Raw genomic sequence first — 13,611 nt, 5'->3', positions numbered from 1 at the left:
ATTACCTATGAGTGCCTGGCAGGAAATCGGAGCAGTCAGAGAAATGCGCACCTCCCGGGGCCATGGAATCACCATTTGAACAGGAAGTGGCGCAGATGCATAATTCTGGGCACAGTTCGCTGGCAGCCTCCCTCCCTGCCCAATGCTGGAATGCAGTGCCCATGAGAGGGCCCCTGGCCGCCCATCCTGCAGAGCCCAGACCTACTTCTGATCTACGCATTTCCCAACTGAGACCACCCCAGGCTCAAATTCCCCAGCCAGAGGAAGTCTCAAATTTCAGATTTCTCCAATGTTAGATTTGTGGAACTCAGATCAGGTCACTCTCTCCCTCCTCTGACCTTCTAAGAACATGAGACCCCCACAGCAGGAAGCTAAAAAGGCAGCTTTAGAACCTGACAGACCTGGGTTCTAATCCCAGCTCCACCAGTTACTCAAGACCCTGGACAAGTCACTTCACCTCATGGAGGCTCCTGGTTGCTGTGATGACGAAAGGGATTAAGAAATACAAAGGCAGGGCCGGGCGCGGTGGCTCACGCCTGTAACCCCAGCACTTTGGGAGGCTGAGATGGGTGGATCACAAGGTCAGGAGATCGAGATCATCCTGGCTAACACGGTGAAACCCCGTCTCTACTAAAAATACAAAAAAAAAAATTAGCCGGGAGTGATGGTGGGCGCCTGTAGTCCCAGCTACTTGGGAGGCTGAGGCAGGAGAATGGCATGAACCTGGGAGGCAGAGCTTGCAGTGAGTCGAGATTGTGCCACTGCACGCCAGCCTGGGCGACAAAGCAAGACTCCGTCTCAAAAATAAATAAATAAATAAATATAAATAAAATAATCTGAGCCTTCACATTTTTCAGCAAGGTCCCAGCTCTTGCCAGACCCAATGGCCTGTGTGGGAAGTGAGAAATCATAAAAAAGAGTTGATTCCATAGAGGGCAGGAATCACTGCACTGAGGTGTTGCTGCTCATCCAAAACTCATCTGAGCTACTCAGACCCTCCCAGCTCCTGAGCCCTCCCGAAAGTCACCATCTGGTCCCTGTTCCAGCCTGAGTTCTCAGTCTCCCTGCCCTTCCTGTCCTTTCACCACATGGAGACACTTGTCACTCCCTGAAAATACCAGTCCCCATCCCTGGGTCTGTGCTTAGGACTTTTGCATGACTGATACTCAGGAAGTGGTAGATGGTGGATGGATGGATGGATGGATGGATGGATGGATGGATGGATGGACAGATGGGGAGGCTACGGAAGTGGGCAGAAGGGTGGATGAACAGATGGGTGGACTAAGGCGTGCGTGGCTAATGAATGGATGGGTGGATGGACTGTTGGATGGGCGGTTCACTGGACGGATGGATCAGGAGGTACATGGTTGGGTATATATGGATGGAAGGGATGATGGATGGGTAAGTGGATGCTTAGGTGAACCGGCAGGCAGATGGTTGGATGAATGGGTGGAGGAAGTGTGAGCAGATGGAACTCTAGGAGATAGACTTCAGCTCGTTATATGAACAAGAACTCAGCCAGAGCCCTGCCAGGTGAGAATGGGCTTGCCTTGGGAGGCAGTGTGTCCCTGTCTCTTGGCTACTGAGTGATGCAGGCACTGAATGGGAGTCTCACTGAATGACTTCTACTCCCCTTCTGGTTTTTGTTTTGGTTCAAATCAATCCTCTGTCTATCCTGTCCAGGTGCTAGCCTTAGACTGGGATCTTCCTGGGGACAGTGCCCACTGCAGGCCCATGTGTCATCAGCAAACACTTTGGAGGAAGCTGGCAATCTTCTCCGGGTTTTGCACCTGTAAGCCCTGAGCCACAGCAACTGCAGTGTGTGTTGGACTCAAGGCCTTGGTCTCCAGGGAAGCCAGAGGTCCTTACAGCTGGAATCTGGGCTACGGCTGTATGGAGCCTGCTCCCCGTCTTGGGTCATGGGTTGTTATAGAAACCTATAAGGATTCTGGGCTGCTCTGCTCATCCTGCCCTCAAGGGCACAGAAGCTATGGACAATGGGTCCTCAGCAGTGACCTCAGGGGTGACAGGTTGCAGGGAATTGGTGACCCTAAGCTATGGCCCCTGGGGGAGTCTCCAAGAATCTGAAGATGCTGGGGCAAGCCTGGCATTTTTTTTTTTTTTTTTAATTAGACGGAGTCTCGCTGTGTCGCCCAGGCTGGAGTGCAGTGGCACGATCTTGGCTCACTGCAAGCTCCACCTCCCGGGTTCACGCCGTTCTCCCACCTCAGCCTCCCGAGTAACTGGGACTACAGTCGCCCACCACCATGCCCAGCTAATTTTGTTTTTGTATCTTTAGTAGAGACGGGGTTTCACCGTGTTAGCCAGGATGGGCTCGGTCTCCTGACCTCGTGATCTGCCTGCCTTGGCCTCCCAGAGTGCTGGGATTACAGGCATGAGCCACCGCTCCCGGCCAAGCCTCACTTTTAAAGGGGGCCAGGCCACACCTAGGTCAGCTTCTGTAAACTCCTTTGTTGTGGGCAATGAGATGAGACCCCAGGGCCAGGGTAGAAGGAAAGGGAGAAAGAGCCCAGGATGTGCCAGGCGGGGCGGGGCTGAAGCGTGGTCCCCAGACCTGTCCATCGCCACTGGCTCCACTGCTGCACTCAGGTCTCACAGGCCAACGTGGAGCTCCTGAGTCCTCACCCAGCCCTCTTCCTCTCTGCCTCCCCACCCAGCAACGGCAGCCTGTCTCCAAAGTCTCCTCTTGCTCACTCCCACTGCCAATCGGCTCCATTTTCAAGATCCAGCCACTGCTCCACGGCTTCTCCTCTGCTCCTGGCCCCCAGCGCCCATCACCTGGGTGAAGAACTAGCCTTGGTGCTGGTCTCCCTGCCTCTCCGCGGCCCCTTCTGCCTCTCCGAGGCGCCACACAGCAGCCAGGGTGGTCCCCATTAAACCTAAGTCTGATCCTGTATTTCCTCTGCTCAGAACCCTTTGGGGGCTTCCATCTCATTCCAAGAAAGCCAAAGCCCCTGCAGGGAAGGCCACAGGAACTGGCCCCACCCTTGTCTTCGGGCTCACTGTGCCTCTAAGCCCCTGGGCAGGCTCCTGCCTCTGCCTAGACCATGTTTCCAAGACATATGCAAGGTGCAGCCCCCACTTCATTCTGGGCTCCACCTCAATAGCCATCTATGACATTGTTCTAAGTACACTGGCTTTTGTTTCGGCACTAATGTTTCTTTCTGCCACTTACCCGCACCTGACAGTTGTTTCTATTCCTTTGCCTCTTTTCTGCGACCCCCATCAGAATGCGAGCCCAGGTCCCTGTTGTTTCCTGTTTCCCAGTACCCAGGGCAGGGTTGGCACACAGTAGGTACCCAAGATGTTAATGGAATAAAATGGCTTTTTTTTTTTTTTTTTTTGAGATGGAATCTCACTCTGTCACCTAGGCTGGAGTGCAGTGGCGCAATCTCGGCTCACTGCAACCTCCTCCTCCTGGGTTTAAGCGATTCTCCTGCCTCAGCCTCCCGAGTAGCTGAGATTACAGGCGTGCATCATCACGCCCGGCTAATTCTTGTATTTTTAATAGAGACGAGTTTCACCACGTTGGCCAGGGTGGTCTTGAACTCCTGACCTCAGGTGATCCACCTGCCTCAGCCTCCCAAAGTGCTAGGATTACAGGCTTGAGCCACTGCGCTGGGCCTAGGAATAATAATTTTTTATTTGTATTTATGTATTTATTTTTATTTTTTGAGACTGAGTCTCGCTCTGTCATCCAGGCTGGGGTGCAGTGGTGCAATCTCAGCTCACTGCAACCTCCGCCTCCCGGGTTTAAGCAATTCTCCTATCTCAGCCTCCCAAGTAGCTGGGACTACAGGCACATGCCACCACGCCCGGCTAATTTTTGTATTTTTAGTAGAGACAGGGTTTCACCATGTTGGCCAGGCTGGTCTTGAACTCCTGACCTCAAGCAATCTGCCCGCCTCGGCCTCCCAAAGTGCTGGGATTACAGGGTTGAGCCACCGCACCTGGCCTAGAATAAAAAATTTTTAAATCTGGACCCGTGTTAAGGGTAAATGTAAGGGATACTTCCATAAAATCAACTCTATAAAAATTTCAGCGCATTTACCCAATAACTTGGGGCTAGGAGGACAGCAGTGACTTGGGCAAGCCATATGCCATTTCCAGGCCAGCGGGCATCTCCCCTCCATCCCGCCCAGGTTGGTGTGACTCAGCTCTAAGAGTCAATCTCAGCCAGCTGTCAGGTTCCCCTTCTGCACTGTTCCTGGTGGCACTGCTCAGGGCTGGGGTGGGGATGACTGCTCAGTGGGCCAAAGGGGTGCTGCAACAGGAAGGGAAGGAGCCCTCCGCCCTACACTCCAGGGCTGAGGCAGAACCCCCTCCACCATGTGGACCTGTGAACACCCCTATTCCTGCCGGCAGAAGGTTGCCCAGGCCGGGGCACCATTGTCCAGGAGCCTGCTGCCCACCCTAGCAATGCACTGCCCTCCAAGGCAGTGTTGCCCAGTGCCGAACTTCTCAGGCAGTGGAGGCCCTGCTGAAGGAAAAAGGGGTGGCTTTGTAGCCATCGCCCCCGTTCCCAGGTTCCTGGGCTCCCTACTCCCCGCCCACCAGCCCAGGCAGCACACAGGAATCTCCTGGCCCAGCCTCTCCTCCCTCTGTCCGGTCCTTTCTTCTTCTTTTCCTCTTTGGTTTTCTTCCCGGTGCTAGGGAAGGCTCCTAAGCCTCAGAGCCAGGGCCGGGTCTGAAAGCCACGCTGCCTGTCCAGCCTCGTGACCCACCTGTACAGGGGGAACGTCACACTTCATGGGCTGGATGCCCCTAAGGGAAGCTTGTGGATGGTTCAAAGTTCTCTACCCACTGATATCCCTCGGAGGGCACGTCTTGCTGATGGGAAGGGCTGATTCTTCCCCCTACTCAGGTCTATATGTCCCCCATTCAGGTCTCACCAATGGAGGCAGGGATCACACCCCCCACCCCCCACAGCATGGTCTCTCAACGCTGGCACTTCCTCCTTCTCTAGAACTCCAGTGTCTTGGGAATGATGCTGGAACTCAGCAAGGTTTTGCCAAATGGATTCAGGCTTCATCAAGAGTGTCTGACAGGCCAGCTGTGGTGGCTCACGCCTGTAATCCCAGCACCTTGGGAGGCTCAGGCAGTGGATCACCAGAGGTCAGGAGTTAAAAGACCAGCCTGGCCAACATGGCAAAACCCTGTCTCTACTAAAAATACAAAAAATTAGCCAGGCGTGGTGGCACATGGCTGTAATCCCAGCTACTTGGGACGCTGAGGTGAGAGAATCGCTTGAACCCCGGAGTTGGAGGTTGCAACGAGCCACTGCACTCCAGCCTGGGTGACAGAGTGAGACTCCGTCTCAAAAAAAAAAAAGTGTCTGACAAAAAATTAGCTGAGCATGGTGGCATACACTTGCAGTGCCAGCTACTTGGGAGGCTGGGGCAGGAGGATGGTTTGAGCCCAAGAGCTCGAGGCTGCAGTGAGCCATGATGCACCCCTGAACTCCAGCCTGAGCTACAAAGCGAGAGCCTGTTTCAATTAAAAAAAAAAAAAAAAGGCAGGGGCGTGTCTGATAAGATGGATGAGTCCCAGCAGACTTTCTGCATCTGGCCTCCTCCCAGCACAGCCAAACTGGTGGGCATGAGAGGCCAGAGGGTGCCCCAGCTAGGACTCGTCCTCCCGCCTCAATGCAGAGTGTGGTGCCACATGCCCATCCCCAGGCCCCAAGGGACCCCAGCCTTGGCCCCACTTCCATGATGACCTCCAACCTCAGGAGCACAGTTTCCCAGAAGCATAGGAAAGAGAACGTCTTTCTGGGCTTACTCTTGTCCTGCTTCCACCTCAGGTCCCAGGCACTCCCACCTTTTCTGCCAGGCTCAGGGCACCTGGGCCTTCCTTCTGATGTGCCAGCCTTGTCACTCTGCATGGTAGCCTCATTAGGGTGGGGTACATAGAGGTTGCCTCATCTCAAAAGAGCACCTTTAACTATCACCTTTTGGGAGTAGCTCGTTGGGACTTTGCCGGCCTTCCAGGCCCCTGTCAATTCTGCACCCCCCGCCACTGCCCAAGTTAGGATGCTCTTCCTCTCTTACCATGTGCCACAGTCCCGAGGAGGCCTCCTGCCTCCAATCCTGCTCCCCATCCCCTGTTCTCTCATACACATCCACTCTTGGCTGCCTAGGTCTCACTGCCTACAGGGAACCACTGATCTGGCCCTACCTTCCCCTTCACCCCTTCCTCCAGCCACAGCTGTGGGGATACAGTTGCTTCTTCCCTGTTATCCAATTGCTACTCCTGAGCAGAGGAGCTTTAGTTCCAGGTGCTCCTGTTCCTGGAAGCCACGTATCTTAAAAGACATCGATCCCAGCCCCAGGGCTGGCTCCTGGCCGGTCTCAGCCCATCCTAGCACCCCAACCCCTTTGCCATTTCAAAGACCCAGGCTTAACCCAAGTGGCACTAGCAATTCCCCCATAGCGGGCATTAGCTCAGAGGGGACCTGAGGACTCAGGGAGCCCAGTGGGGACCATCATTTCATTTCCAAGCAGGCAGGACAGGCCCACTGTCCAGAGGAGATGGTGCTGTGTTAATGCATGGGAGAGGCCTACTTGGTGATTCTTATTTCTATTTTTCTAGCAAGAAGGACGGTCTTCAAACTGGAAAGGGAAGAGGACCATGTCACAGGGAAGTGTGGTCCAGGACATCTCTGGCTGCTTTCAATGTCTGCCATTCTGACTGCCGAGGGGACTTAAGAGGGGCAGGAACACCACAGCTGGTTAAGGAGGGTGAGTTGAGCACACAGAGGCCGGTGCCAGATCTTGACCTCAATTCCTAGCAAATCCCCAGCCTAGAACAGCCTCTCAAAAATGCTTGCAAGTGTTTAGAAAATAATAATAATGACAAGGAGAGCACCAGCAATTCTGATATTATGCCTACTCTGTGCAGATACTGGACTAAGACCTTTGTATGTATTAACTCACTCAAACCCCACAATAACCCTATAGAATGGGGACTCTGATCAGCCCCATTTGATGGATGAGTAAATAGAGGCCTAAAGAGGTTAGGGAGACAATGCAATACATCACAAGGCAACGCGGGGTCAGGGTGTTGAGCCATCATGTTACATACTTATCAGAGTCCTGCTCCCTGGCATTGTAGACTTTCAGGACCAGGGCAGTGGTGTGCCCCCATCCCTCAAAAATCTGCATTTCTTTCTTTTCTTTTCTTTCTTTTTTTTTTTTTTTTTTGTGGCAGGGTCTCACTCTGTCACCCAGGCTAGAGTGCAGCGATGTAATCTCAGCTCACTGCAACCTCCGCCTCCCAGGTTGAAGCGATTCTCCTGCCTCAGTCTCCCAACTAGCTGGGATTACAGGTGCACGCCACTACACTGGGCTAATTTTTGTATTTTTTGTAGAGATGGGGGTCTCACCATGTTGCCCAGGCTGGTCTCGAACTCCTGAGCTCCAGTGATCCTCCCACCTCAGCCTCCCAAAGTGTTAGGATTATCGGCATGAGCCACCACGCCCGGCCCATCGTCTCCTCTTTTCTGCTGTGATACCTAGGTCAACAAAGTAGGGAACTATCAGGGACTAACCTAATCCATAAATAACATTATTAAGTAACGTTCATACTTGATCCAGACTTCCTTAGTTTTTACCTAATGTCCTCTTCTTGATTCTAGGGTCCCATCCAGGACACCACACTGCATTTAGTCAGCTGCCTCCTTAGTCTCCACTTGGCTCTGACGGTGTCTCAAAATTTCCTTGTTTTGGATGACCTTGACAATTTTGAGAGGTCCTAATCAGGTATTTTGTAGAATGCCTCTCGGTTGGGATTTGTCTGGCGTTTTTCTCAGGACTAGGCTGGGATTTCTGGTTTGGGAGGAAGACCACAGAGGAAAAGTTCTATTCTCACCACATCACACCAAGGGTGTATGCCATCATCACAACCTGTCACTATCGATGTTGTCCTTGATCACCTTCTGAGAGAGTGTTTGTTGGGTTTCTCCACTATACAGTTGCTGTTCCCCCCACTTTCCAAACTCTACCCTTTATAAAGAAGCCACTACGCACATCTCATGCTTACACGGTGGGACGTTATGCTTCACTTCCTCAATGGGGCAATTATCAACATATGTTATTCAGATTTCTTCTATACGAGAGATTTTCCTATTTATTTATTATCATCTGTTCAATAATTTATACATATATATATTTCATTATGGCCTCATGGATATTTATTTCATACTTTACAACCTAGTATATTTTGGTTTTTGCAAAGCATTTGATCCTGGTATCCCTGGTATTCTGGGGGTAGGTGGTAAACTGTGGACAATCAGCTCTAAGTTCACTGAACTACATATCTAATGAATGATCATTATCCATCCCAGAGCACAAGTGGCTGGGAAATCAATGTCACTGCCTGATTTTAAAACAAATAAAATAGAAACTGTCAGAGTACACTGCATTTCGTAAGGGAGCCCCCCCCCCCCAACCCCACCGCTGGAAAACAACACTCCGATTTTGTAATGCATCAGGGGATAAGATGGGTAGTGAGTAGAGATGCAAAATATATTTCCACGGGTCTCGGTCAATACAGTATAAGCCGAAAACCACCCCTACAAGTGCCTCGGGGCCCTGTCCATGGTCCTGCCCTGCAATGTTTAACCAGCCTTGTGGATTCAGACACACCAAGCGCTGCTTCTCCAGCCCACAGGCAGCAGCACAGCTGAGAGTGACAGAGGTAGGATGCTAGATTCTCTTTCTTGACAGATACAATGTGATGAAATGAACAAGACGAAATTAAATGGGAATAAGGGCCAAGAAACAGGCTTAGATTCCAGAAATTACTGACAGACAACAGGCCCGAATGCTTCCACAAGCCAGGATTGTTAAAAGAAAAAAAAAAAGAAAAGAAAAGAAAAAGGAATTGTGTTACAGTAAGAGAGACTAAAAGGTGACAACAACCACATACACTGCACAGTCCTGGAGAGGAAACAGCAAAAATGGGACATTTTGGGGTCAAATAGGGAAATCTGAAAAAGGTCTGCATATTAAACGAGATGAAAATTTATTGAAGCAGAAAAGTCATGATCATTTACCGGTAAAAAAAATCAGGTTACAAAACAGTATGCACAGTATGATCTCATTTTCTGGAGAAAATTGACATATAAGCATGGAAACAGCTCTGGAAAGGTCTGACAGAAGTGTCATTGAGGCGCTGCCTGAGAGATAGGACACAATACTTTTTATTTTGCTTGTCCCTATTTCCAGTTTTCTGCAATGCATATCCACCGCTTCTGTAGTAATCTCAGAGTATGCTTTTAAAAGAAAAAAATCACTGACCCTCCCCGAAGGGTGGAGAATCCCTGGCTTGGCAGAGGTTTCTAAAACAGATCCCTGGAGGTTTCGGTGGCCAGAAACTTAATATGAGCAGAGTGCAGTGCCCCATTCAGAGGCAGCCCCACCCTAAGCTGTGTGCATATGTGTGAGGTCTTGGGGCTAATATAGTCCTGGCGGGGGCGGGGGGGGGGGCGGTCTGCTTGTCCAGCCCTTTCATGTTATTGCTAGGAAAACTGAGTCGCAGAATTAGTCGATGGCAGCTCCAGGGCCAGAAGCCAGAGGTCTGGCTACTGGGTCACATGGAAATGGCCTAGGGCTTCAGGAACTGGGGTATTTGGCCTGGAGAAGGGAAAATGGGAGTAAGGAGCTGGGAAGGAGAGAAGGGGCAGGAGTGCTATTTTCAAATATTTAAAGGCTCCCCCAAAGAAGAGAGACCTATGTGAGTCCCTGTGCAGAACGGTGATGACTAAGTGACAAGCAGGTCTGTCTCTAGAGTGTATGAGGGAGAAGGTTCTAATGGCAGGAACTGTCCAGCTGGGGGAGAAGTGGGTGAGGCTTGCTGGGCACGTGGCTGAGGCTGGTGGCCCCTGCCAGAGGTTGTTGGGAGGCCCTTCCCACTACTGAGGCTCTGGGTTCGTGGACTCCAGGTTTCAGCCAGAGCTGGTGGCTTCTTTACCCGACCTGCAGTCTGTGTTCTGAGAGGAAGGAGCACGACTATCCCCATGCCAGGAGTCTGCTCAGCCTGCCCCAGATGGGAGCCACTGGAAAACGGGAAGGGCTTGGCTGGCCTTTGGGGAAGAAGGGTCATGGTGGCAGCAGGCAGTGTCCCTCAGCAAAGCCCCGCAGAGGGCAGTCTGGGCTCTCACAGGCACTGCAGTGGTGTTTCCTGTGGTGGGTACCTGAGTTCTCAAGCCCTGAAGCTGCCTCACTCTCTTCTTCCCACAGCTCTCAGCGACTCACAGGTCCCGGCCCATGCCCAGGTGCGGGTGGAGATATGATTCTCAATCGCCTCCCACTCTCTGGTGACGCAGAGGCACGGGCCCAACCTGGCCATCACCCAGCTTCTCCCATGTTCTGAAATGCCTGGTCCGACCTGTTCTGGGAACACAATGCCAGCCAGTGCCCATTTGAGGCCCATGGCCCCAGGCCCCCCATGCAGGGCCTGAGGCCTTAGATGGCCTTGGAAACCCACTTCTCAGGGCTTTTGGCTCCAGGGGAAACCCCTGACCATTTCAGCCAGGTGGGTGTCTTGTCCTCCCCTTGAGACACAGTCCCCAGTCCCCATGCCGGTGGCACCAGAGGACACCGGTGTAGTGTGCGTTTAGTGATATGACTCCGTCCACCCTACTGGCGGCACCGACCCTCCGCTTCCAGCCCTGTTAACAATCTACGTAAGTCCTGCTTTCCCCAAATAGATGCGGCCCCACCACATGAAAGCCCTCTGCTCAGCCACCACTCCCCGAGCCTGGCTTTGCCTGGCCTGCTGCAGCCAACACAGCCAGCTGCCAGCCTGGCTGCCCAGCAGAGCCTGAATGAGAGGTCACCCGGCACTGGCCCGGGAATTCACACGGTGGCCCCAGCAGACACCTCCTTCCGTGTCTGGGCAGGGTGTGTGCAGCCGAGGAGCCAAGGCTGCAGAGCACCCCTACCGGTCCCTTTCACCCCCTGGCCCGAGCCAGCAGGGCGTACACAGACCCTTGCATCTTAGTCTCCGCAGCGCCAGGTGGGGTGGGGAGCCTAGGGCCGGATTCTGGCAGCTCTCTCCCCCAGACAAGGGTGGATGTGCAGACCGCTCAGAAGGACCTGCATGGCCGAGGAAGGAAGGTGGGCGCAGAAGCCACCCTAGGCGTGACGCGTGACGCTCGGGGCACGGGCGCCGGGGGGCGCAAAGCGAGGGCCCGGCTGGGCCAGGGATACCCGGGGAGGCCGAGGCACTGGGCTCCGGCGGAGGGAGGGGATTGGGAGGGAGGTCACCGCCTCGGGCCACGCGGGTGACCCGGCGGGGGAGCTGGGGGAGGGGCAGCGGGGCTGGGCTGGGGTCCCCGGGCCCGGACTGGGGTCGGGCCAGCTTACCTCCTCGCCCTGGCCGAAGCGCAGTCCGAGCGCCGCGACGCGCTCCACGCGCAGGAAGCCGTCGGGGTCGCGGCCGCACACCTCGAACACCTCGCGCAGGCGGCGCACGGAGCGCAGCAGAGCCGCGGGGGCGCCCGACCAGCCCGCGCCGCCCGCCATCCGGGCCGGCCCGCAGCTCAGCCCGGACCCCTCGCCCGCCGCGCCCGCCGCCCGCCCGCCGCCGCCATCGCCGCGCGCCCTCCGGGGCCGCCCGTCTGGGTCTGCGCCGCGCAGCCTCCGCCCGGTGGCGGCCGCGGCCGATCCGTGTCAGCAGCGGCGCCGCAGCCCCAGCCGCTCCGGAGGGGAAGGGAGGGGAGGGGAGGGAAGGAGAAGAGTCGGGAGGGGAAGGAGGAGGGGCAATAGGGGGCGGGGAGGGGAGGGGCGGGGGCCGCGGCGAAAATGGGAGGGAGATGGGGAGGCGGCGGCGGCGGCGGCGGCGGCGGCGGCGGCGGGGACGCTGCAGACAAAAGGAGCCCGCGTCCTCCGGAGTGGGGCGGTCCACGCGGGGCCGGCAGGCGCAGCGCGCTGCCAACAGCCGCGTCCTCCGCGACCTCAGTTTCCCTCCGCGTCCCCGAGCCCACCCCTTCCTCTGGACACCCGGAGCCACCCGAAGGCCCTGCCCTGCTGGAGGATTCCGCGGGGTCGCGCCCTTTTCCGCTGCCCGTGCCCGCTGCCGCGCCTGGCGTCTCCCGAGCGCTCAGGATGTCCTGGGGGCCTCCTGCATTGGCGCGTTCCGTGACTGCATTCATCCCGGAGGAAGCTGAGGCCCAGAGAGGTCGGACTCACTCTAGGCCACACAGCTGGCGAGAGGCAGGGCCGGGATTCGCTGCCATCTCTGGAGGGCTCTGGACTCTGCTCTTCATCTCGGCGCTGCGGTCTCCCGGCGCTCTCCTGCAAGACAGCACTTGTGGGGCCATCGGGCGGGGGAGGGCACAGAGAGGAGGAGCAGGCAACTGAACCCCAGCCTGGACCCGGGACCCTGCGACGGGGAGATGAGGAGAAAACCAGGATGAGGCCGGAGGGAGGAAAAGCGAGGCGCTTCCAGAGGCCTGCCTGTTCAGGGCCCAAGGCTTCCCCACGCCTGGAAGAGGCTTCCTCCCTTTCCCCGGGTTCCCACCATCACACCTCCCTGGCACCCCGCATGCCCCAAGCTCAGAGAATCCAGGACAGAATCTCTGTCCCGCTGGCCGCAGGCTCTAGGTCAGGACCCTGGCCTCCTCCCATTAGTGCTCAGCGGAGCCTCCACCCCAGCTTGTGCTAACTTCCCAGCCCAGCCTGGGGGCCCTGCAGGACCCGGCCGGGCTCTTCTCTCCACCTTCTTGCTCGGCACATCAGGTCTTTGTGGCAACGACTGGCCCCAACCCAAAAAAAGGCGTTGGCTGAGTCTACTCCCACCTATGCTGTCATGCTCAGCACAGAGGTTTCCTCCTCCGGGAAGGCTTCTCTGATGGCACGCCATCTTGTCTTCTATTCTGAGTTCTAAGCCCTTCTTCCAGGTGCCCAGTTAGTTCTTAATTCTCTAGTGGGATGCCCATTTCCCCTACCATGCTGGGAAGCCCTCCAGGGCAAGATATGTCTTAATTACCTTCAAGTCCCTGATCTCCAGACAAGAGTGGGCCCAGAGGAAGCCCCACCCAGAGGGAATGGGCCCGCCCATTATGTGAGGAGCCAGGAGCAACGTAGTGGCGCAGACAGGGAGTACGGGGTGAACTGCATGGCCTCCCCTAGCTGGGCCTCGGTTTGTACCTCTGTGGTCTTCCTGCTCAACCCTGAATATATCCTGCGCAGGGACTGCCATTTGCCTTCTGACAGTGGGCGGGGACCTCTTCTTTCCAGCCCCGGCTCCTGGGATGAACCTGGCTTTTAGCTACTCTCCTTTGACCCTTCAGTTCGTCTGAGAGCCACGAAAGGCAACACCTCTTGGGAAGAGAGACCTGTGGTTCTGAGGATTGAGGAGTCCGAAATGTGGGAAAGCGGGAAAGGGGAGGCCGTGGGAGTGGAGTAGGGGTATTCGGCTGAGTAGGAGCGTCTCTGCTAGCTGGATGCCGCTCAGCAGGATACTAACATATTTTAGCCGGTTTCCTCGCCTGTACCGTGAGGATAATAGTACCTTCCTTTTAGAGCAACTGAAGATGAGAGCGTATCTAAGCAATGCTGCTTTCCCCCGACCTACCCTGCAAAA

The 13,611-nt window shown here is 55.2% G+C and overlaps 1 protein-coding gene across 5 annotated transcripts in view; it reads right to left on the bottom strand.

The window, feature by feature from the left end:
- The window catches only part of RAB11FIP4 (RAB11 family interacting protein 4), a 145,951-nt gene extending 134,224 nt beyond the window's left edge, over nt 1-11,727 (bottom strand). For 4 of the 5 annotated variants that reach the window (XM_019028083.4, XM_055388551.2, XM_055388552.2 and 1 more), the window contains exon 1: nt 11,391-11,634. In XM_019028083.4, the coding sequence (XP_018883628.4) occupies nt 11,391-11,549 (159 nt within the window). In that variant the 5' untranslated portion in view covers nt 11,550-11,634. Of the gene's footprint in view, nt 1-11,390 lie in introns of all 5 variants that reach the window. The other variant, XM_019028082.4, reaches the window with a different exon arrangement.
- Nucleotides 11,728-13,611: the final 1,884 nt, after the last annotated feature.

The sequence above is a fragment of the Gorilla gorilla genome, chromosome 4, assembly GCF_029281585.2.
Source record: "Gorilla gorilla gorilla isolate KB3781 chromosome 4, NHGRI_mGorGor1-v2.1_pri, whole genome shotgun sequence".
In the NCBI taxonomy this organism is placed as follows: Eukaryota; Metazoa; Chordata; class Mammalia; order Primates; family Hominidae; genus Gorilla; species Gorilla gorilla.
This window is presented reverse-complemented; position numbering and strand designations above follow the sequence as displayed.